The 23,562-nt window shown below is 52.8% G+C and overlaps 4 protein-coding genes and 1 non-coding gene across 5 annotated transcripts; 1 reads left to right on the top strand and 4 right to left on the bottom strand.

Annotated features, from left to right (window-relative positions):
• Positions 1–345: 345 nt before the first annotated feature.
• Positions 346–4,186, bottom strand: LOC144103771 (uncharacterized). The gene is made up of 2 exons (XM_077636424.1): positions 3,926–4,186; positions 346–718 (listed from the first exon to the last, which is right to left on the bottom strand). Exons 1-2 carry the CDS (start codon positions 4,105–4,107, stop codon positions 346–348), a joined length of 555 nt encoding a protein of 184 aa, XP_077492550.1. The 5' UTR covers positions 4,108–4,186.
• Positions 4,187–5,649: 1,463 nt separating this feature from the next.
• LOC144105716 (uncharacterized) lies at positions 5,650–7,693 on the bottom strand. The gene is made up of 2 exons (XM_077638821.1): positions 7,391–7,693; positions 5,650–6,136 (listed from the first exon to the last, which is right to left on the bottom strand). The coding sequence occupies exons 1-2, from the start codon at positions 7,570–7,572 to the stop codon at positions 5,761–5,763; spliced, it is 558 nt and encodes a 185-aa protein (XP_077494947.1). The 5' UTR covers positions 7,573–7,693; the 3' UTR covers positions 5,650–5,760.
• Positions 7,694–13,310: 5,617 nt separating this feature from the next.
• On the bottom strand, positions 13,311–16,973 carry LOC144105715 (uncharacterized). The gene is made up of 3 exons (XM_077638820.1): positions 16,709–16,973; positions 14,666–14,807; positions 13,311–13,690 (listed from the first exon to the last, which is right to left on the bottom strand). The coding sequence occupies exons 1-3, from the start codon at positions 16,845–16,847 to the stop codon at positions 13,357–13,359; spliced, it is 615 nt and encodes a 204-aa protein (XP_077494946.1). The 5' UTR covers positions 16,848–16,973; the 3' UTR covers positions 13,311–13,356.
• On the top strand, positions 14,212–14,402 carry LOC144105831 (U2 spliceosomal RNA). The gene has a single exon (XR_013308908.1). It is a non-coding gene; the product is annotated as a U2 spliceosomal RNA (small nuclear RNA).
• A 688-nt stretch (positions 16,974–17,661) lies between the features above and the next one.
• On the bottom strand, positions 17,662–22,432 carry LOC144105713 (uncharacterized). Its single transcript, XM_077638819.1, has 3 exons — positions 22,206–22,432; positions 20,060–20,201; positions 17,662–18,114 (listed from the first exon to the last, which is right to left on the bottom strand). The coding sequence occupies exons 1-3, from the start codon at positions 22,342–22,344 to the stop codon at positions 17,727–17,729; spliced, it is 669 nt and encodes a 222-aa protein (XP_077494945.1). The 5' UTR covers positions 22,345–22,432; the 3' UTR covers positions 17,662–17,726.
• Positions 22,433–23,562: the final 1,130 nt, after the last annotated feature.

The raw sequence follows: 23,562 nt of genomic DNA, 5'->3' as shown, positions 1-23,562 counted from the left end.
TGAACGCTCACCAAGACGCCCAACTTTCGGCTTTACTTAGTCTTACAATCGCCTACTTTCGAAGAACCGCGCTTGTATATTCCTCGCTGAGGGCAACTGACTGCACACTCGGTTGCACTCATCAATCCTCGGTCACCAAGTAGCACAGTTCAGTCCATTCTGGTTTATAGCGTGTTGAAAGCAAATGCTATAGCGATGAGACATGCGCATGCAACTCAGCAGCCAATGTATTTTCATTCCTAGTAAAAAGTAAAAAAAAAAAACAAAAAAAGTTTCTCCCGGCTGATGAGGGGGTTGTTCGCTGAAGTCGCCTTCTGTCTCGTCCACCGTAATGTCGTGCACCATCTACGGTTCTCCTAGCGCGAACTCTCCGATGTTCTCGCCAAATTCCAAGTCGTGCAGTGTCTGCAGCATCTTCATCCTGGAAGTGTGTCGTTCGCGGGGCAGAAGTCTCTTGAGGGGCGCCGCCAGGCTTAGGCAGAAGAGCTCCTCGGGGTCCGAGGAGAGCTCCTGCGCCGCCGCGCCCCTCGCCGCCAGGTGGTGCGGCAGCACGGCAGCCGGCCGCATGGTCAGAGCCCAGGGTTGAGCTGGTGCTGCTGCCGCAGCCACCACAGCCGCTGACTCGCGTACTTCGGCGTCTTCGTCGGGCTGCTCGCGTTTGACTTCGACCTCGGCCGGAGAAGCCGCCGGGGCCGCCCCGTTCAACGTCGAGCGCCTCCTGCGAGGAAGAGGCGTGGCAGCAAGGGTGTAGCACGCACTCAAACTCGGGCTGGCAGAGTGCGGTGTTAAAGCGGCTTTTGGCCCGTAATCGCTAACGTCCGAGTTCGCCCGCTGGCCAGTCTAACTGGCTTCCGCCAGCCGCCCGCAGCGCATGCGCATTGTTTGCAGCGCTCTAAATTGTGCTGAGACGTCCCATGAAAAGCAATCCAGGTTCATAATAAACTGCACATAATAAACTGCACAAAAGGAAACCTGCCCCCAGTATATTCCCAGGGACTTCGCTCTTCAACGCAACGAAAAAAAGTCGCCATTCAGCACCTCCCTGCAGTGCGCCAGCGTGACTAACAGCCTAAACCCCCTCCCCTTCCGCGACACAGCTGTCGTTCTTTTCAAACCCCCCCCCCCCCCCCCCCCCGCTTCCATACTTAAAAGACTCTAGCTACGGCCAGTCACCCCTGATAAAGGAGCCGAGTGGGCTTCGAAACGTTGGGTTTAAAGTTAAAATTTTGGTTGTAGTTGTGCAGTTTATTATAAGTCTTCAAACCCAACCAGACAGGCAAATCTGTCAAAATGTTTAGTTTTAAATCCAGGTTCAGAACACTCAGGAAAAAAGTTAACTACCTACATCTCATATCCCCCCCCCTGTAAGCTCGCGTGCCGAGCGAATGTTTTTTTTTTTTTGTAGCGGGAGCTACGCTAGGCGACGAGTCGAGCATATCGCGGTACAGGTAAGGCTCCAGTTGTGCGCGTGCGCCGTTACCATGGCAACCGGGGAGGAGGAGTGGGTGCGCTGCGCCTTTCCTCAAAATCAACTTTCAATTTTCAGTTTTCTCTTTCTTCTTTCCCTCACCCGCCGCGGTGGCTCAGTGGTTAGGGCGCTCGACTGCTGATCCGGAGTTCCCGGGTTCGAACCCGACCGCGGCGGCTGCGTTTTATTGGAGGAAAAACGCCAAGGCGCCCGTGTGCTGTGCGATGTCAGTGCACGTTAAAGATCCCCAGGTGGTCGAAATTATTCCGGAGCCCTCCACTACGGCACCTCTTCTTTTCTTCTTTCACTCCCTCGTTTATCCCTTCCCTTACGGCGCAGTTCTGGTGTCCAACGATATATGAGACAGATACTGCGCCATTTCCTTTCCACCAAAAACCAATTATTAATTATTATTCTTTCCCTCCCTCATTTACCTTTCCCTTTACGACGCGGTACGGGTGTCCATCGAGATATGTGAGACGGTTACTTTGCTTTCCGCGCTCGCGGCGCCATCTGGCATGACGTCACACCGCGCGGCTCGCCGCCGCCGCTGTTTGGTATGACGTCACATCGCGTTCATCACCCGAACCACGCGTCGTCGCATGCGCAGCATTGCGTATAAAAAGCGTAGATGTAATCGGCGGCTGTATCGCAACGCTTGATATGGATGCACAGGAGAGTTCAGCCGCTGATAAACGGCGGTATACACAAGAGAACATTAACTCTTCCGATCCTGAGGTTGTCGCCTGGCAGTTGGCTGCTCAACAAAGAGAGAATGAGCGTCAGAAGGCGAAGAGAGCAGCGGGGACGCCCGAACAGAGAGAGAGAGATAGAGAGGAACGACTTGCCAAACGGAGACTCCAGACTGTCGAGCGTAATAGACGCCGCATAGCCGTCAAGATGGAGCCCAATGTCTCTCATTGCTAAACATACAGTGAACACAAGCTCAACCAGGGAAAAGTACCTCTCGCTACGTATATCCTGGCACAGCCGAGATAAGCCACTACCAATTTTTATTTATGGTTTTCATTTTTCGATTTTACGTGCCGCCGATGGTGACGACTCCTCCACTTCGTCGTTACCATCGTCATCATCGGCGCAGACCTGTCCACTGCAAGGTAAAGACCTCTTCCATTCATCTGCAATCAACCGTGCAGCCCCGCTATGTCCCCGCACTGTTCCTGACCTCATCTGCCCACCTGACTACTACTCGCCGCCCATTGTTTACTTCCTCATGTAACAACTATGTTGTCTGTCCTCCACGTTACATGTCCTGCCAACGTCCATATCCCTTGTAAGAATCACGGAGGACTGCATTTATTAACATAACCATGGTGCATGAGCGGAGGCTTACAGTTCGCGGCCTGATCTTAGCGGAATCTCTAAGGAAACCCCCCCACAGTGTCATTTCCATTAAAAAAAGAAGGCTCCAACTCGAATCCTGGCAAATCCAAACTGCCCCGAACAACATTAACCGCACAACAGGAAACCTCCCCCCAGTATATGCACAGGGACTTGGCTCTGCAGCCTAAAGAAGAAAAGTCTCCAATGACCGCCTGCCCACAGTGCGATAACGTGACTCACAGCCTTAACCTCCTTCCTCCCCCACGCCTTTCACATCACAGCTTCAGTTCTTTTGATCCCCACCCCTCCATACATACTAAAAGACGTCAGCTAGTGCCCCCAGTCACCCTCGATGAAGGATCCGAGCCGGCCTCGAAATGTTGGGTTTCAAATTAGAGTTTTTGGCTGGAGAAGTGCAGAGTTTATAGTAGGTCATTACCATTCAGCGTCTGCTTACTTCTTTGCTTTTATTAAAAACAAATGATGAAAAAGATTCCACTACAAAATATGCCGCCATATTCTGTGATCGCGACAGGCGCAAGACAGTGCTGAATGGAGTTAAAGCGGGCATACGACGACGTGTACTATCGGGTGCACGAGTGTCCAGCGCTAGCCAGCGCCGGCTCATGTGGGCATTGGCACTGCGTCACTTGGACACACTGGTGTCGACACCGCGCATGACGCGTCAATTCGTGGTGGAAAGTGGTTGCCCTTGATCCCGAAGCAAGAAACGTTACTTATCTGATGGCGTACGCTCTTTGTGACGCCTTATCAGAATAGCCACACACACTGTGGTGCAGGCTGACTTGTCGACTGCGCTTCGTCAGCATCGCTTCTCGGACCAGGCAAAAGGAAAGCAGCGCGAATGCTACCAGACGCACACCCCCGGGTCCGCGAAATGGACTTGCCGTACGCAGTGGGTTGCGTGCCACCCAGCAACGTGGCGATCTAGTGCAAGTCTGAGCGAGTCGTGCGTCGTGCAACTTTGTGCGGACGGGAAAGCCTGGCAAAACTGAGTGCTCGCTTAAATGGCCGCTGAGCCACGTCGCAGTCGCGCGATGTTGTGCTTGTGACGCGAAGACGGGCAGGCGTCGCCCTGTACACAACACTCACGTTCGCGGCCTCAGGAAGTCATCGAGGAAGCCGAGCTCCCGGTCCAGCACGCTCCACTGCCCCGTGACGTCGGCGCGTCGGCGCTTCTTGCGCTTGAGGTACGTGTCCCGGAGGGTGCGCCACCGGGTCTGGCACTCCTCCACTGCGCCAGGGAACGCACGGTTTGGTGGGAAAACAACCATGCCTTTGTCGCGTTTAGGGGCACCCCACGATTAGTATACAGCTTTTGTGAAAACAGAAACCGCTCTTCCAGCGCGACGCCACTCTCGTATTAATGGCAGCGCACCGCCGAGACGGGTAAGCTGATACAACTTGTCTGCAGTGAAGCTCTGCGCACATTCAGGACCGGCGCACAGAACTCCTCCACGACAAAAACGTAGTCCGTTGTTAAAATTTATCTTGTCTCCTAAACAAGAAGCTGATCACGAGAAAAAAAATATAGGTCTAGAATTTTCATGCCTGCCTTGTTTAATAAATTCAGACATTAAAAAGCTTATTTCGTTTACTTTTGTGACTGGCTAGCGGAGTAATACAGTCGCCGCGGATCGCGGCCCCAGAAAATGAAAATGATAATAATAATTGGCCCCGCCGCGGTGGCTCAGTGGTTAGGGCGCTCGACTACTGATCCGGAGTTCCCGGGTTCGAACCCGACCGCGGCGGCTGCGTTTTTATGGAGGAAAAACGCTAAGGCGCCCGTGTGCTGTGCGATGTCAGTGCACGTTAAAGATCCCCAGGTGGTCGAAATTATTCCGGAGCCCTCCACTACGGCACCTCTTCCTTCCTTTCTTCTTTCACTCCCTCCCGTATCCCTTCCCTTACGGCGCGGTTCAGGTGTCCAACGATATATGAGACAGATACTGCGCCATTTCCTTTCCCCCCCAAAACCATGTATTATTATCAATTTTCTGCTTCAGGTGCGAATACAGGCGTAATCTGGCTGGTGCCTATTCTAGTATAAGATATATGCGTCCGTCTCCATGATCTGCTTTTTCCTTCTTCCAGCTGACTTTCTGAACTTCTCTTATTTCCTCTTTTTTTTTGTTCTTGCACGTGCTTACACATACTCTTAGTTTTGCAACAGCGCCTGCGTTGTCTGCCAGCATCTGTTTCGTCCCGTTGCTTTCTTACGCACAAAGTTACCAGTCTCCGCTCCTTTGTGGCATCCTTCCTCTGCTTCCTATGACGCGTGGTTATATATACGCGCCAGCGTGCAATACTACGCGTGTTGACTTGACCTTCATCATCTAACCATGCTGAGTGCATTAATGCAATTGCCTTTAGTAGCCCATGATCGTTGTGTGAACACACTTGATGCGCTATAAAGCTGATGAGATGAGCTACTTTGGCACGCTTACGCAAGCTAGATTTCTACATGACGTTGAATATAGCGCAAAGGAAACGCGAAAGACAGACAGCTTGACGCTGACAAGCGCTTGTTTTCGTCGTCCTGTCTGTCCTTTGGTTTTCCTTTGCGCTGTATTTTACATCATGAACGTTCCCTAACTCGCCCAACTTCCGGCTTTACTTAACAGTTTTACATTAGCTTGCTTTCGAATAACCGAGCTTCTTTATTTCTCGCTGAGGGCAACTGACTGTGCACGCTCGGTTGCACTCAGCTGTCAGTCCTCTAAGTCACCACGTCACTGACCAGTTCTTTCTGGCTTATAGTGTGTGTAAAGCAAATGCTATAGTCATGAGCCATGCGCGTGCAACTCAACCAGCCAATGTATTTTCATTGCTAGTAAAAAAACAAACAAAAAAGCAAGTTTCTGCCGGCTCGTGAGTGGGTGCTCGCTGAAGCCATCTTCTTTCTCGTCCTCCGTAAGGTGCACCGTCTACGGCTCTCCGAGCGCGGCCTCTCCGATGTTCTCGCCAAACTCCAAGTGGTGCAGTGTCTGCAGCATCTTCATCATGGCCATGTGTCGTTCGCGGGGCGGTAGTCCCTTGAGGCGCGCCGCCAGGCTGAGGCAGAAGAGTTCCTCGGGGTCCGAGGAGCGCTCCTGCGCCGCCGCGCCCCCCGCCGCCAGGTGGTGCGGCAGCACGGCAGCCGGCCACATGGCCAGAGCCCAGGGTTGAGCTGGTGCTGCTGGCGCCTCCGCCACAGCCGCTGCCTCGGCTGCCGCGGCCTTGCGCACTTCAGCGTATTCGTCAGGCTGCTCCCGTTTGACTTCGGCCTCGGCCGGAGAAGCCACCTTCAGCGTCCAGCGCCTCCTGCGAGGTTAAAGGGAGAGAGGAGTGACAGCGAGGGTGTAGCAGGCGCGCAAACTCGGGCCGACAGAGTGCGGTGTTAGAGCGGCTCTTACCCCGTAACCGCTAACTTCCGAGTTCGCCCGTTGGCCAGACTAACTTGCTTCCGCCAGCCGCCCGCAGTGCACGCGCATTGGGATAAAACGCCCCACGAAAAGCAATGCAGGTTCAGAACACTTATGGAAAAAGGGAACTACCGACATCTCATATGCCCTCCTGTATGCTCGTCCACCGCGCCGAACGAATTTTTTTCTTTAGTTATGGTTTTCGTTTTTAGGCGCCGATGGTGACGACTCCTCCACTTCGTCGTCACCATCGTCATCATCGGCGCAGACCTGTCCACTGCAAGGCAAAGACCTCTTCCATTCGTCTGCAATCAGCCGTGCAGCCACGCTATATCCCCGCACTGTTCCTGACCTCGTCTGCCCACCTGACTACTACTCGCCGCCCATTGTTTACTTCCTCCCGTAATCAACTCTGTTGTCTGTGCTCCCCGTTATATCGTTAACACGTCCAGTTCCCTTGCAAGAATGACGGAGGACTGCATTTATTCAAAAAGCCGTGGTGCACGAGCGGAGGCGGACAGTTCGCGGCCTGATCTTTGCGTAATCTCTAAGGAAACACCCTCACAGTGTTAACATTCATTGTCTGGCCAAGTTCTTCGTTTCAAAAGAAAGAATAAAAAAATATTCCACCTCAAAATGTCGTGCCATGTATTGTGGTCGCAAGAGACGCAAGACGGTGTTGATTGGAGATGAATTGGGACGTGTCCAATGCACGCTAGCGCCGGCTCATATAGGCATTAGTATATTGCGTCTTCTCGAGACCCTGCTGTTGGCACTGCACGTGACGCGTCCATATGCGCTGGAAAGAGTGGTTGCCCTTGAAGCCGAAGTAGGAAACGTTACTCATGTGATGATATACGCTGTTTGTGACGGCTTATCAGAATAGCCACACGCTGTGGGGCATGCTGGCTCTTCGACTGCTCTTCGTCAGCATCGCTTCTCGGACCAGGCAAAAGGAACGCACACCGAACGCTACCAGACGCACCCCCTGGGTCCACGAAATGGACATGGCGTATGCTGTCGGTTGCGAGCCACCGATGAACGCGGCGATCTAGTGCAAGTGTTGAGCGAGTCGCTGAGACACGTCGCAGTCGCGCGAAGTTGTGCTTGTGGCGCGAAGGCGGGCAGCTGTCGCCCTGTACACAACACTCACGTTCGCGGCATCAGGAAGTCCTCGAGGAAGCCGAGCTCCCGGTCCAGCACGCTCCACTGCCCCGTGGCGTCGGAGCGTCGGCGCTTCTTGCGCTTGAGGTACGTGTCCCGGATGGTGCGCCACCGGGTCTGGCACTTCTGCACTGTGCCAGGGAACGCACGGTTTGGGGGGAAAACAACCATGGCTCTGTCGCGTTCAGGGGCTCCCCGCGATTAGTATACAGCTTTCGTGAAAACAGACGCCACTCTTGGTATTAATGCCAGCGCACCGCCGCGAGGGGTATGCTGATATAACTTGTCTGCAGTGAAGCTCCGCCCACATTTAGGGCCGCCGCACAGAATTCCTCCGCGACAAAGACGTAGTCCGTTGTTAAAACTTCCCTTGTCATCTAAACAAGAAGCTAATCACGAGAAAAATTATAGCTCTACAATTTTCATACCTGTGTTGTTTAATAAAGTCAAACATTACAAAGCTGATTTCGTTTACTTTTGTGACTGGCTAGCGGAGTAATACAGTACGCTGCGGATCGCGGCCCAGACAGTGAAAATGAAAATTGGTTTTGGGGGAAAAAATGTCCTGCGATATATGAGAGATACTGCGCCATTTCCTTTCTCCCAAAACCAATTATTATTATTATTATTATTATTATTATTATTATTATTATTATTATTATTATTATTATTATTATTAATATTATTATTATTATTATTATTATTATTTTTTTTTTATTATTATTATTATTATGGGGATTTTGGGGAAAGGAAATGGCGCAGTATCTGTCTCACATCTCGGCTCACACCTGATCCGCGCCGTAAGGGAAGTGGTAAAGCGGGGATAATAATAATTGTTTTTTGGGGGAAAGGAAATGGCGCAGTATCTGTCTCATATATCTTTGGACACCCGAACCGCGCCGTAAGGGAAGGGATAAAGGAGGGAGTGAAAGAAGAAAGGAAGAAAGATGTGCCATAGTGGAGGGCTCCGGAATAATTTCGACCACCTGGGGATCTTTAACGTGCGCTGACATCGCACAGCACACGGGCGCCTTAGCGTTTTTCCTCCATAAAAACGCAGCCGCCGCGGTCGGGTTCGAACCCGGGAACTCCGGATCAGTAGTCGAGCGCCCTAACCACTGAGCCACCGCGGCGGGGGAACTCTGTGAAGCCCTGTTTTGTTTCTGGTTGTGTGTTACTCGTAATTTTGTTGCAGCAAGAGCGTGCTTAGATTTTTTAGCTTTAAATTAACGATTTTAAAGGAGCGAGCTCCTGCTACTAATTAGGGTTAACTCGACCAAGCGCCGGGCACTGGAGCGCGGCGTATACGGACGCGAGGCGCGCGTAAGTATGGAATGCGAACCGAACTCGGACGCTCCGCAGGCAGACGCACTTAGTCGAACTGCCGAACGCACGCCTGCCGCAGCCGATCTGTGCATAACGAAGACGAGATATTCGAGTAGGCGCTGAAAGTCGCACGCCGCACGCATTGCAGAGCCCTCTTTCGTACTGACCGTCAGCCGCGAAACGGCTGAACGCTGCACTTGACATTCATCAGCCGTGTGGCGTGCTGAGGGAAGAGTGAGGGCGAAGCTTTGTCGTCACTCTGTGCACACTGGCTGCGTTCCAATACTCTAGACGTCTAACAAGACGTCTAGTGTGACGTCTAGGAAGCAGTCTACATGTCCATGTATTGGAACTTGTCTACTGCTCACGCCGCCTCGCGGCGTAATAATGGAACTAAAGCTTATGAACAGTTGTACTACTATATTTCACAAACTGAGCAATAACAATAATTAAAAACGTGTTTTCAACAAGTTTACACATTTCTTCTGCAATGACTTTGCGCGTAAACCGGACTGGTGGATGTGCCTATCGGTCAGTCTACTTGTAGCAGACGGGACCGCTCTCCGAAGACGACGCTAAAGTGATATGCGATTATTCTTTTATTATTGATGCTAAACTGTACATGCTCCTCGAACGTGCTCGTCCAGACGATCCTGTAAACATAAGAAAGAATACGAAATACTGTAATCAATATGCGCAAAATGCGATACGGCTAATATACACTGCAACAGGAAAACACATACGTGACATTAAACCTGCTGTCTGCCGTACGAGGCACTCGGAGACAGCGAGAGACCTAAATACAGCAGCGATCTTTAATCCTGCAAAGACTAAAATCAATTCGCAACATGCCGGTGCATTTGTTCTGAGAGTGTAAAGATAAAAAAGAATGCACGCTAAAGAGTTGGTGCAACTAATACAGCAACAGAAGAACACATTTGTTAACCGTGACGCCAGCCGTCTTGACGCCCGTCGAGGAAACCAACGACAGCGACGAGTATTCTCTAAAATCAAGGTGCTAATTAAGATGCCGGATCACGTAAACAGACTTACAGCGTCCGCTGCTTTAGCAAAGCTCTAAACTGCACGATTTTCTCCTGCGTGATTCACTGCTAGGAATCACACGTCCACGAAGATTAATTAGCCACTAGTTTGCGTACCAAATAACATAATGGAATGACTCACATTTTTCCTTTCCTATACTCCGTGTACAGTCCGACGCCCGCAAGAGCACGACTCGCTCATCTGCGTACATCAGCACCGCCATCTTTAGACAGCAAGTTAGCCTGCATCGATGTGGACTTCGGCGAAGCAGTCTTATGAGACTGCTTCGCCGAGAAACGGAACGCGTCCCAAGATGGCGGCTGTCCGGCTAGACGTCTAAGTAGCCGTCTACTTGGGAGTATTGGAACGCAGCCACTAGCACTGAGCGCCCGACGCCGGTAGCAGCGCCGCGGTGCGGCCCCGCAGCCGCTCCTTGCGCCGGAGCCGTGGGCCGCGTACTTTTGACCGCGGCTGTACTTTATCGTTTACGTGAGTTTAACGTTCCAAAATGACTCAGGCTTTGAGGGACGCCGTAGTGAAGGGCTCCGGAAATTTCGACCACCTGGGGTCCTTTAACGTGCACTGACAATGCACAGTACACGGGCCTCGAAAAGTTTGCCTCCATCTAAATACGACCGCCGCGGCCGGTATCGAACCCGCGTCTTTCGGGGCACCAACCGAACATGATGACCACTCAGCCACCGCGGCAGCTAGTGGACAGTGGGCTTAGGGGACGTACTGGGAAGCGGTATTTTGAACGCGTCGTTGCAACGTCTGTCCGTCCCTGCGCGCACTTCCGTGGTTGACGGTTTCATTCTCGCTGCTCAGTGATGCTCGCGTAAACGAACAACCGTATACATCCGTAGCGCGATGTGGACGCTCCAGTTTTTACATATAGATTGCTAGTTAAATTTATTGCGAAGGAATTACACAGTTAAAGCCAGATTTAATGATGTGTAGAGCAGCCACGAGTTATTTCGATAAAAATGGAAATTCGTAATATTGTTGTAAGACATTTTTCCGCCCTTCGAAATCTGACATTGCATCGTGGTGTCAGCGCACGTTAAAGATCCCCAGCTGGTCGAAATTATTCCGATGTCCTCCACTACGGCAGCACTCTCTTCCTTTCCTTCTCTCAGTTCCTCCTTTATCCGTTTCCTTACGGCGCTGTTAAGGTGTCCGCCGATATGTGAGACACACTGCGCCATTCCCAGACTCTGTCGGGACTCCTGTACCGAATCCGCTTACCACATATGCGGGCATTACAACACATCTGCGCCTCAGTAGGCCGACGTTCCCAGAGCCCACCAGGGCCTGGATAGAGCCGAGGAACGACACCGCAGATGGCTGCAAACGGGGTCGTTTCTAAGCCGTGCGATTCTAAAACGCATAGACCCAACTTTTTCGGTGTACTGTAAATTTTGTGAGATGTGGGGAGACGCATATCATATGGTATGGGCCTGCCTGGAAAATCCGCAGATAAAGAGAGTAAAATCAGCCAACGAGGCAGGTCTGGAAGGCGACCTTGTCCGGCTTCTTGGACCTGGAGTCCCAGGGGGCTCTGGTCGAAAGAGAGCGGGCAGCTGCTGCCATCAATGTTGTCCCGGAATGAGGACTACCACCCAGGCAAGGGAGTGGTGAAATCCTCCACTCTTCTCTAAAACCCACCCCAGGGCATCCAATAAAATTTTACTACCAGCATGACCACAAAAATCGAATTTTAAAATTTTCTGTGGCTGCGTTTTTATGGAGGAAAAACGCTAAGGCGCCCGTGTGCTCTGCGATGTCAGTGCGCGTTAAAGATCCCCAGGTGGTCGAATTTATTCCGGAGCCCTCCACTACGGCACCTCTTTCTTCCTTTCTTCTTTCACTCCCTCCTTTATGCCTTCCAGTATACGGCGTGGTTCAGGTGTCCAACGGTATATGACAGATACTGCGCCATTTCCTTTCCCCCAAAAACAATTATTATTAGATTTTCGGCTTCAGGTGCCAATACAGGCGCATGCTGGCTGGTACCTATTCTAATATATGTGTCCCGCTCCGTGATCTGCCTTTTCCTTCTTCTTCTAGCTGACTTTTTAAACATCCTTCTTTTGTTTCCCCCTTTTTCTGTACTTGCACGTGCTTACACATACTCTTAGTTGTGTAGCAGCGCCTGCGTTGTCTGCCAGCATCTTTTTTATCCCGTTGTTTTTGTACGCACCAGACAGCCAGTTTCCGCTGCTTTGTCGCATTCTCCCTTTGCTTCCTTTGATGAATGGCTATACCCGCCAGCGTGCAATACTACGCGGGTTGGCTTGTGGAAATATCTGGGAGGAACAGCCTTCCGCCCCGCCCCGCCTCGCACTCCCACTCCGTGGATGCAGCGTTCCCGCTCTCTAACCTCGGAGGGGTTCGTGCTCGAGGGAAACAAAAGGAGGGGACGACAACGCGTTAACACTCATATGCTATTTATTACAGTTGCAATTAATACTCAGAGCGGGCCAGCTAGCTACAAAACATCAACGAGGCATTCCTCGGAAGTAGAAGGCAACGTAAGAAGGACTTCCGACTTACCGGCCGGGGTAGGGGCGCGACTTCGGAAGTATCGGCGGCGAACATTTGTATGCGCCGACAATGGCGGCCGGGTTTTCCCGTGCGCGCCGCATGCTTGAGGCAAAACAATTCCCTAGCATTTGCTGGGGAATGCGACCAGAGCGCGCGTTTGATGCACTCGCTTCGCTGCCTGGAACCAGAAGTCCAGCGGCAAGGCACGACGGATCGCTCGTAACGCTGGCGCTCGTAACCGCTCGTAACGCTGGCGGGATCCCGAAGATCCCGAAGAGCGCCACCTACGAGGTGGCGCTCCCGTCGCCGTTCCCTTTCCCCCATGAGGGAGACTTCCCTCCTCGCCCAACCCGTGCTGCCCGTCCCGACGGCCGACGACCCGACGGCCGACGATGAAGATGGGCCGCATCGAAATGGAGGGGGGAAACAGGTTTCCACAGGCTTGACCTTCATCAGCTAACCATGCCGAGTGCATTAATGCAGTGGCCTTTAGTAGCGCATGATCTTTGTCTGAACAGACGTGATGCGCCATAAAGCTGATATGAGCTACCTTGCCACGCTGACAAAAGATAGAGTTCGACATTACGTAGAATATAGTGCAAATAAACACGAAAGGCAGCTTGACGCAGAGTAGCGCTTGTCTGCGTCGTCATTTCTGTCTCTCGTGTTTTCTTTGCGCTGCATTTTAATCATGAACGTTCACCAACTCGCCTAACTTTCGGCTTAACTTAGACTTTACAATCGCTTACTTTCGAAGTATCGAGCTTGTTTATTCCTCGCTGAGGGCAACTGACTGTGCACTCTCGGTTGCACTCAGCTGTCAGTCCTCAAAGTCACCAAGTAGCTCACTTCACTCCATTCTGGTTTGTAATGTGTTGAAAGAAAATTCTTTAGTGGTGAGACATACGCGTGCAACTCAACAGCCAATGTATTTTCATTCCTAGTCAAACAAAAACAAAAAGGTGCAGGTTTCTGCGGGCTGATGAGTGGGTGCTCGCTGAATCCGGCTTCTTTCTCGTCCTCCGTAATGTGCACTGCTTAGGGTTCTCCTAGCGCGGCCTCTCCGATGTTCTCGCCAAACTCCAAGTTGTGCAGTGTCTCCAGCATCTTCATCCTGGCGATGCTTCGTTCGCGGGGCAGAAGTCTCTTGAGGCGCGCCGCCAAGCTGAGGCAGAAGAGCTCCTCGGGGTCCGAGGAGAGCTCCTGCGCCGCCAGGCGGTGCGGCATCACGGCAGCCGGCCGCATGGCCAGAGGCCAGGGCTGAGGTGGTGCTGCTGCCGCAGCCACCGCTGCCTCGCGCGTTTCGGCGTCTTCGCCGGGCTGCTCCTGTTTGACATCGGCCGGGGCCGCCGCGTTCAGCGTCGAGCGCCTCCTGCGAGGGAAAAGGGAAAGAGGCGTGGCAGCGAGGGTGTATGAGACACTCAAACTCGGGCTGACAGAGTGCGGTGTTATAGAGGCTTTTACCCCGTAACCGCTAACTTCCGAGTTCGCCCGCTGGCCAATCTAATTTCCTTCCGCCAGCCGCCCACAGCTCATGCTCATTTACGGCGGTTCTGTGCACTGTGCTGAGACGCCTCGTGAAAAGCCTGAGACGCCTCGTGAATTATTATTAATTTTCCCAGACACAGACCCCCTGGGTCCGCGAAATGGACATGCCGTACGCAGTGGGTTGCGTTCCATACAGCATCGCGGCGATCTAGTGCGAGTCGCGCAGATTTGTGCGGACGGTAAAGCTGGCAAAACCGGGCGCTCGCTTAAGTAGCCGCTGGACCACGTCGCAGTCACGCGAGGTTGTGCTTGGGACGCGAAGGCGGGCAGGTGTCTTCCTGTATTAATAATAATGATAATAATTGGTTTTGGCAGAAAGGAAATGAATCAGTATCTGTCTCATATATCGCTGCACGCCTGAACCGCGCCGTAAGGGAAGGGATAAAGGAGGGAGTGAAAATCCGGCCCCAGTAGAGTATCTGTTACGGGTCCAATTGGACTTATTTTTGGAAATGTGGCGGAGAGTTTGAAGGATGCTTCACTCCCGCCATCGGTTGGCCCGGTATTGCACTACCTCCGGGATCGGCCTTGTCTTTAGCGCGTCTTTACTATCCTGTCTTCCTATCCCATCTTTCAACTCCCCTACTATCTGCTCGAGGCAGCGATTGTGGCTCGGCTAGAGTCAGTGAGCAGGCCTGTGCACTTTCCTTTTCTTTCTAACTGGCAACAACAGACAGACAGGGAGTGAAGGAAGAAAGAGGTGCCGTAGTGAAGGGCTCCGGAATAATTTCGACCGGAGCCCTCCACTACAGCACCTATTTCCTCCTTTCTTCTTTCACGCTCTGCACACAACACTCACGTTCGCGGCCTCAGGAAGTCATCGAGGAAGCCGAGATCACGCTCCAGCACGCTCCACTGCCCGTTGGCGCCAGCGCGCCGGCGCTTCTTGCGCTTGAGGTACGTGTCCCGGAGGGTGCGCCACCGGGTCTGGCACTCCTCCACTGCGCCAGGGAACGTACGGTTTGGGGGGAAAACAACCATGTCTTTGTCGCGTTCAGGGGCACCCCACGATTAGTATGTAGCTTTCGTTAAAACAGAAACCGCTCTTCCAGCGCCCCGTCACTCTTGGTATCAGTATAAATGACAGTGCATCGTCATGAGGGGTATGTATAGCCTCATGCAACTTGTCTGCAGTGAAGCTCCGCCCACATTTACGACCGATGCGCAGAATTCCTCCACGACAAAACCGTAGTCCGTTTTCTCACATAAACAAGAAGCTAATCGCAAAAAAAGTTATAAGCTCTAGAATTTTCATGCATGGCTTGTTTAATAAAGTCAAACATAAAAAAACTGATTCGTTTACTTTTGTGGCTGGCAAGTGGCACTCCGAAATATGTGATACAGGCGTAATTTCCTTTCCGTGAAACCATTTTTTTCATTTCATTTTCTTTCGCTTACGGGCGCCGTTCGGGTGTCCACCGAGATATGTGAGAAAATTATTAATAGTACTACTACTACTACTACAACTGATAATAATAATTAGATTTTGGGGAAAGTATATGGCGCAGTATCTGGAAGAAAGAGGTGCCGTATTGGAGGGCTCCGGAATAATTTCGACCACCTGGGGATCCTTAATGTGCACTGACAACGCACAGCACACGGGCGTCTTAGCCTTCTGCCTCCATAAAAACGCAGCCGCCGCGGTCGGGTCCGAATTCGGGGACTCCGGATCAGGAGATGAGCGTTCTAACCACTGAGCCACCGCGGCGGGTGAGAAAATTGGGTAAATATTTTTTGGGAAAAGGAAATGATACAGTATCTCTCTCACATATTGGCGGACCCCTAAACCGCGCCGTAAGGGAAAGGATAAAGGAGGGACTAAGAGAATGAAGGAAAAAAGGTTCCATAGTGGAGGGCTCGGGAATAATTTCTACCATATTCAACGAAACGCGGCCGCCGCACCGAGGTTCGATCCTGCGTTCTGGTGTTAAGCACACTAACGCCGTAACCGGGTATTTGGTTACGGCATATTGGGAGGCCGATGGCGAAATCGATGCCTTTTAAGAGGGTGCTGCCTCACATGTTTATAGCTGTAAGAAAATCGAACGCAAATGAAAGAAAATAACGAACGTTACGTTATCCTGACAGTAAGTAGCCTAGGCCCGGCACGTAGCCAGTAATTTTTTCGGGAGGGCCCAAGGGACTTCTTACAGGGCCCTGCCTTAAGAACGGAAAGGAGGGGGTGGAGGTGCTTGACTTTGAGGAGTTGCTCGGGCCCCCAACGCCCACGGACACGTGCCTGGCCTAGGCCTTTTAGTACCCCAGCCACCGTCGGCTGATTAATTGCGACGACGGGCAGTCGTGAGAGGAAAGGCTTCCGGCACAGTACTGGACGCGGCAGCAAAATACTAATATCGCTTCGAGAGAGCCAGCAGTCTTCGAGGTACAGACCTGACGTGGCAGCAGAAGGTTTAGACCAGACACAGCAGCTCGTGGATCTAAGTCACCGTCAACAACGGACCAGATACAATTCAATTCCACGCGGCAGCTTGTCGCGAAGACACTTCGGCTATGAGCCCGCAATCATCGGTACGACACGCGTTCCCGGCACAGCATCCTTAATGACGCGAACAGCTGAAACGCGCGCTCATCCAAAAGACACGTCCTTCCATAGGCACCATCAGCTGTGCCATCAGCACGCCAAAGGAGCCTAGGGAAGCTCAAGGCTCACGGCAATACGTAAAAGGAGGCCGATTCCGCATCGTCCACACGCAGTCCACACCAAGCGTCTGCGATGAAGCCAGCTGCGAGGTTGCAGTGCACCTCCGCGGACACGTACGCGTTCGAGACCGGAGTGCGAGGCCGGCTGTGTGCGCGGGCAACGCATCATGCAGCGGCTCACCGGTCACGTCCAGCGCGGCGGCGATTTCCATCCAGGACGCCTCCCGGTAGCCGGCCTCCTTGTGCAGCTTGGACTGCTGGTCCCAGAGCTGCTTGTGCTTCTTCACCTCCTGGACGAGCTTCTCGTTGAAGGAGGCCATTGCGCGGACCCGATCGAACGGCAAAGCGGGGCACTGATCGTCGGCGTCGGGCTCGAGCTTCGGAGCCGCGTGCCAGCGTCTTCCTCGTCTTTTGCGGTGATGACTGAGACAGCGCGCTGCCGACGACAGCGCCACCACGACCTCCCGCGGGAACCACACGTGCACAGGCACCGCGAGCATGCGCTCGCAGCGCCGCCATGCTGACTTCTTTCTCGGCGATGTTCGTTGCTGCGGGTCGTGCGGAAGGCCCAATCCGTTTTTTTTTTCTGTGTACTGCGGACATGTAAATTATCGTTTATAGGAGTTTAACTAGAGTTCCTGGTCGAGTTCCCGAGTTCGAGCCCAACCGTGGCGGCTGCGTTTTTATGGAGGCAAAACGCTAAGGCGCCCGTGCCCTGTGCGATGCCAGTGCACGTTAAAGATGCGCAGGTGGTCGAAATTATTCCGGAGCCCTCCACTGCTGCACCTCATTTTTCCTTTCTTCGTTCACCCCCTCCTTTATTCCTTCCCTTACGGCGTGGTTCAGGTGTCCAACGATAGATGACACTGCGCCATTTCCTTACCGCAAAAACATTATTATTATTATTATTATTATTATTATTATTGTTCCTTGCTAAGGGAAACTGACTGTGCACGCTCGGTTGCACTCGACTATCAGTCCTGTAAGTCACCAAGTAGCACACTTCAGTAGTTACTGGCTTAGAGTGTGTTGAAAACAAATGCTATATTGATGAGACATGCGCGTGCCACCCAACAGACAATGTATTTTCATTCCTAGTAAAAAACGAAACAAAAAAAGGTACAAGTTTCTGCCGGCTGATGATGGGGGTGCTCGCTGAAGCCACCTTCTTTCTTGTCCTCCGCAAAGTCGTGCACCGTCTACGGTTCTCCGAGCGCGGCCTCTCCGATGTTCTCGCCAAACTCCAAGTCGTGAAGTGTCTGCAGCATCTTCATCCTGGCCATGTGTCGTTCCCGGGGCAGAAGTCGCTTGAGGTCCCCCGCCAGGCTGAGGCAAAAGAGTTCATCGGGGTCCGAAGAGCACTCCCGCGCCGCCGCGCCGCCCGCCGCCAGGTGGTGCGGCAGAACGGCAGCCGGCCGCATGGCCACAGGGCAGGGTTGAGCTGGTGCTGCTGGCGCCACCGCCACAGCCGCTGCCTCAGCCGCCGCAGCCTCGCGCATTTCGGTGTCTTCGTCAGGCTGCTCGCGTTCGACTGCGACCTCGGCCGGAGAAACCGCCCGGGCCGCCCCGTTCAGCGCCCAGCGCCTCCTGCGAGGAAGAGGCGTGGCAGCGAGGGTGTAGCAGGCACTCAAACTCGGGCTGGCAGAGTGCGGTGTTAAAGCGGCTTGTACCCCTTAATTGCTACCTTCCGAGTTCGCCCGCTGGCCGATCTAACTTCTTCCGCTACTATCTCGCCGCCCATGCGCATTTACGGCGGTTCTGCGCACTGTGCTAAGACGGCTCGTGAAAAGCAATCCACGTTCAGAATGGTTTGAAAAAAGTGAACTCGCGAGATCACTTATGGCCTTCTGTATGCTCGTTGGCCGCGTGGCGAGCGAATGTTTTTTTTCTTTAGTTATGGTTTTTGTTTTTAGATTTTACGCGCCGATGGTGGCAACTCCTCCACTTCGTCGTCACCACCACCTTAATCGGCGCAGACCTGTCCACTGCAAGGCAAAGACCTCTTCCATTCATCTGCAATCAACCGTGCAGCCACGCTATATCCCCGCACTGTTCCTGACCTCGTCTGCCCACCTGACTACTACTCGCCGCCCCTTGTTTACTTCCTCCCGTAACCAACTCTGTTGTCTGTGCTCCCCGTTATATCGTTAACACGTCCAGTTCCCTTCCAAGAATGACGGAGGACTGCATTTATTCACACAGCCATGGTGCGCGAGCGGGAGCTGACAGTTCGCGGCCTGATCTTAGCGGGGCCCCAGAGGAATCCCCCTCACAGTGTCGTTTCCATAAAAAAGGCTTCCTTTCGAATCCTATAGTACATCCAAGCTACCCCGAACATCAACCGCACAACAGGAAACATCCCCCCAGTATAATGCACAGGGACTTCGCTCTGCAACTCGAAGAAAAGTCTCCAATGACCGCCTGCCCACAGTGCGATAACGTGACCCACAGCCTTAACCTCCTTCCTCCCCCATGCCTTTCACATCACAGCTTTCGTTCTTTTGATCTCCTCCCCTCCATGCATACTTAAAGACGCCAGCTAGTGCCCCTAGCCACCGCTGATGGAGGAGACAAGCAGGCTTCGAAACGTTGGGTTTCAAATTAGTTTTTGGTTGAAGATGTGCAGACTTTATTATAAGCCGTTTCCATTCAGCATGTGGCCCACTTAGCGTCAAAAGAAAGCATAAAAAATATTCCACCTCAAAATGTGCTGCCATATACGGTGGTCGCGAGAGACGCAAGACGTTGCTGGTTGGAAATGAAAGGGAGCTAATGACGACGTGTACCATCGTGTACACAAGTGTCCAGCGCACGCCAGCGCCGGCTCATGTGGGCATTGGTACTGCGTCACATCGAGACACTGGTGTCGACACCGCACATGATGCGTCCATTTGTGGTGCAAAGAATGGTTGCCCTTGATCCCGAAGAACGAAACGTTACTTATGTGATGGTATACGCTCTTTGTGAAGCCTTAGCAGTATAGACGGACGGTGTGGGGCAGGCTGGCTTGTCGACTACGCTTCGTCAGCATCGCTTTTCGGACCAGGCAAAAGGAAAGCAGCGCGAATGCTGCCAGACGCAGACGCCTTCGGTCCGCGAAATGGACATGGCGTACGCAGTCGGTTGTGTGCCACCCAGCATCGCGGCGATCTAGTGCAAGTCTGAGCGAGTCGCGCTTCGTGCAGCTTTGTGCGGACAATAAAGCGTGGCAAAACCAAGCGCTCGCTTATTTGGCCGCTGAGCCACGTCGCAGTCGCGCGAGGTTGTGCTTGTGACGCGAGGGCGGGCAGGTGTTGCCCTGTACTACTACTACTAATAATAATTGGTTTTGGGGGGAAGGAAATAGCGCAGTATCTGTCTCATATATCGTTGCACACCGGAATCGCGCCGTAAGAGTAGAAATAAAGGAGGGGGTGAAAGAAGAAAGGAAGAGGTGCAGTAGTGAAGGGCTCCGGAATGATTTCGACCGGAGCCCTCCACTACGGCACCTATTTCCTCCTTTCTTCTTTCACGCCCTGTACACAACACTCACGTTCGCGGCCTCAGGAAGTCATCGAGGAAGCCGAGCTCCCGGTCCAGTACGCTCCACTGCCCCTTGGGGTCGATGCGTCGGCGTTTCTTGCGCTTGAGGTAAGCGTCCCGGATGGTGCGCCACCGGGTCTGGCACTCCTCCACTGCGCCAGGGAACGCACGGTTTGCGGTCAAAACAACCGTGCCTTTGTCGCGGTTAGGGGCACCCCACGGTTAGTATATTCCTTTTGTGACAACAGAAACCGCTCTTTCAGCGCGTCGTCACTCTTGGCATAAGTGACAGTGCATCATCGTGAGCGGTATGTATAGTCTCATCAAACTTCTCCGCAGTGAAGCTCCGCCCACATTTACAACCGGTGCACAGAATTCCTCTGCGACAAAAACGTAGACCGTTGTTAACACTTCTCTTGTCGCGTAAACGAAAAGCTAATCACGCGAAAAAAAAAGTTATAACCTTTAGAATTTTCCTACCTGGCTTGTTTGATAAAGCCAAACATTAAAAATATGTTTTCGTTTACTTTTGTGCCTGGCTTGTGGAGTAATACAGTACTCCGAGATACGTGATACTGGCGTAATTTCCTTTCCTTGAAACCATTTTTTAAATTTCATTTTCTTTCGCTTACGGGCGCGGTTCTGGTGTTCACCGATATATATGAGAAAACTATTAATAGTATTAATAATATTATTAACAGGATTTTGGGAAAAGGAAATGGTGCAGTATCTGTCTCATATATCGTTGGAAACCTGAACCACGCCGTTAGGGAAGGGATAAAGGAGGGAGTGAAAGAAGAAAGGAAGAAAGATGTGCCATAGTGGAGGGCTCCGGAATAATTTCGACCACCTGGGGATCTTTAACGTGCGCTGACATCGCACAGCACACGGGCGCCTTTGCGTTTTGCCTCCATAAAAACGCAGCCGCCACGGTCGGGTCCGAACCCGGGAACTCCGGACCAGAAGCCGAGCGCGCTAACCACAGAGCTACCGCGGCGGGTGAGAAAATTGGATAATTGGTTTTTGGGAAGACGAAATGATGCAGTATCTCTCTCACATATCGGCGGACCCATAAACCGCGCCGTAAGGGAAGGGATGAAGGAAGGACTAAGAGAGTGAAGGAGAAAAGGTTCCGTAGTGTAGGGCTCGGGAATAATTTCGACCATGTTCAACGAAACGCGGCCGCCGCACCGAGGTTCGATCCTGCGTTCTGGTGCTAAGAACACTAACGCCGTTACCGGGTATTTGGTTATGGCATATTGGGAGGCCGACGGCGAAATCGATGCCTTTTAAGAGGGTGCTGCCTCACATATCTATAGCTGTAAGAAAATCGAACGCAAATGGAAGAAAATAACGAACGGTACGTTGCTCTGACAATCAGTAGCCTAGGCCAGGCGCGTAGCCAGTAATTTTTTTTCCGGAGGACCCAAGGAACTTCTTACAGGGCACTGCCTCAAGAACGGAAAGGAGGAGGTGGGGGTGCTTGAATTTGAGGAGTTGCTCGGGCCCCTAAGGCCCACAGATACGTGCCTGGCCTAGGCCTTTTAGTACCCCAGCCACCGTCGGCCGATTAATTGCGACGACGGGCAGTCGTGAGAGGAAAGGCTTCCGGCACAGTACTGGACGCGGCAGCAAAATACTAATATCGCTTCGAGAGAGCCAGCAGTCTTCGAGGTACAGGCCTGACGTGGCAGCAGAAGGTTTAGACCAGACACAGCAGCTCGTGGATCTAAGTCACCGTCAACAACGGACCAGATACAACTCAATTCCACGCGGCAGCTTGTCGCGAAGACACTTCGGCTATGAGCCCGCAATCATCGGTACGACACTCGTTCCCGGCACAGCATTTTCATTGACGAGAACAGCTGAAACGCGCGCTCATCCAAAAGACACGTCCTTCCAAAGGCACCATCAGCTGTGCCATCAGCACGCCAAAGGAGCCTAGGGAAGCTGAAAAAGGCTCACGGCAATACGTAGAAGGCAGCCGATTCCGCACGGTAGGTGCCAGCGACCCCTTATAAGACACGGGTCCAGACCAAGCGTCAGCGACGAAGCCAGCTGCGAGGTTGCAGTGCACCTCCGCGGACACGTACGCGTTCGAGACCGGAGTGCGAGGCCGGCTGTGTGCGCGGGCAACGCATCATGCAGCGGCTCACCGGTCACGTCCAGCGCGGCGGCGATTTCCATCCAGGACGCCTCCCGGTAGCCGGCCTCCTTGTGCAGCTTGGACTGCTGGTCCCAGAGCTGCTTGTGCTTCTTCACCTCCTGGACGAGCTTCTCGTTGAAGGAGGCCATTGCGCGGACCCGATGGAACGGCAAAGCGGGGCACTGATCGTCGGCGTCGGGCTCGAGCTTCGGAGCCGCGTGCGAGCGTCTTCCTCGTCTTTTGCGGTGATGACTGAGACAGCGCGCTGCCCACCAGAGCCCCACCTGGAGCTCACGCGGGAACCGCACGTGCACAGGCACCGCCAGCATGCGCTCGCAGCGCCGCCATGCTGACTTCTTTCTCTGCGATGTTCGTTGCTGCGGGTCGTGCGGAAGGCCCAGTCCAAGTTTTTCTTTGTGGACTGCGGATACGTACTTTAATCGTTTATGGGGGTTTAACGTCCCAAAGCGACTGAGGCTATGAGGGACGCGTAGTGAAGGGCTCCGGTAATTCAGACCACCTGGGGTTTTAACGCGAAAGCGTTATGGAGCTCGTGTCGCAGAGAAGCCGGTGTCGTCAGCGTCATTGGCAGTGAGCGAAAAATGGCGCATCTCGGTGCCCACCTGAACCGCACAGTAAGGGAAGGGATTTTTCCCTCCCTTACCGTGGGTACCGTGATTTAGTATCTGCTGCGGGCCCTTGGACCTAAGATATTAAACTTTTTTTTTTGTAGTATGCCGGGGTGCTTGGCTTGAAGCACTCTGGCACGGGTCGGCCCGGTATTGCACTGCCTCCGAGATCGGCCCGGGGCATATTAGTGCAGCGCGTCTTTTCTTTCACTCATTGCTCTCCTCTCCTTTACCTCCCCTACTTTCAGCACGCGGCAGCTAGCGTGGCTCGGCTTGAGCCAGTAGGCAGTCCTGTGCACTTTTCCTTCTTCCTCTCAGCAGCAGCTCAGCCCGATTCGGGTATGCACCGATATATGTGAAACAGGCGTCCTTTCCTTAAAAAATTATTTTCATTTTCCTTGCGTTACGCCGCGGTTCGGGTGTCCACCAAGATATGTTTCCCTTCCATAAATTGTCCTGGCTAGGGGTCGTACAGAAGGACGATGGCGTTCCGTGGATTCCTTGGCAATGCAGCAACACACTGTCGCGTCCTGCTCTTGAAGGCGAAGCTTAAGCGTCCTCCAATTTGTTTAACGTGCACTGGCATCACACAGAACACGGGCCTTTAGAATTTCGCCTCCATCGAGATTCGACCGCCGCGGCCGGGATCGAACCCGCGTCTTTCGGGGCAGCAGCCGGTCGCCATAACCACTAAGCCACCGCGGCAGCTAATGGACCGTGGACTGCTGAGACGCACTC

The sequence above is a fragment of the Amblyomma americanum genome, chromosome 9, assembly GCF_052857255.1.
Source record: "Amblyomma americanum isolate KBUSLIRL-KWMA chromosome 9, ASM5285725v1, whole genome shotgun sequence".
NCBI lineage: Eukaryota > Metazoa > Arthropoda > Arachnida > Ixodida > Ixodidae > Amblyomma > Amblyomma americanum.
The sequence above is the reverse complement of the archived record's forward strand: the minus strand, read 5'-3'. Positions and strand labels throughout refer to the sequence as shown.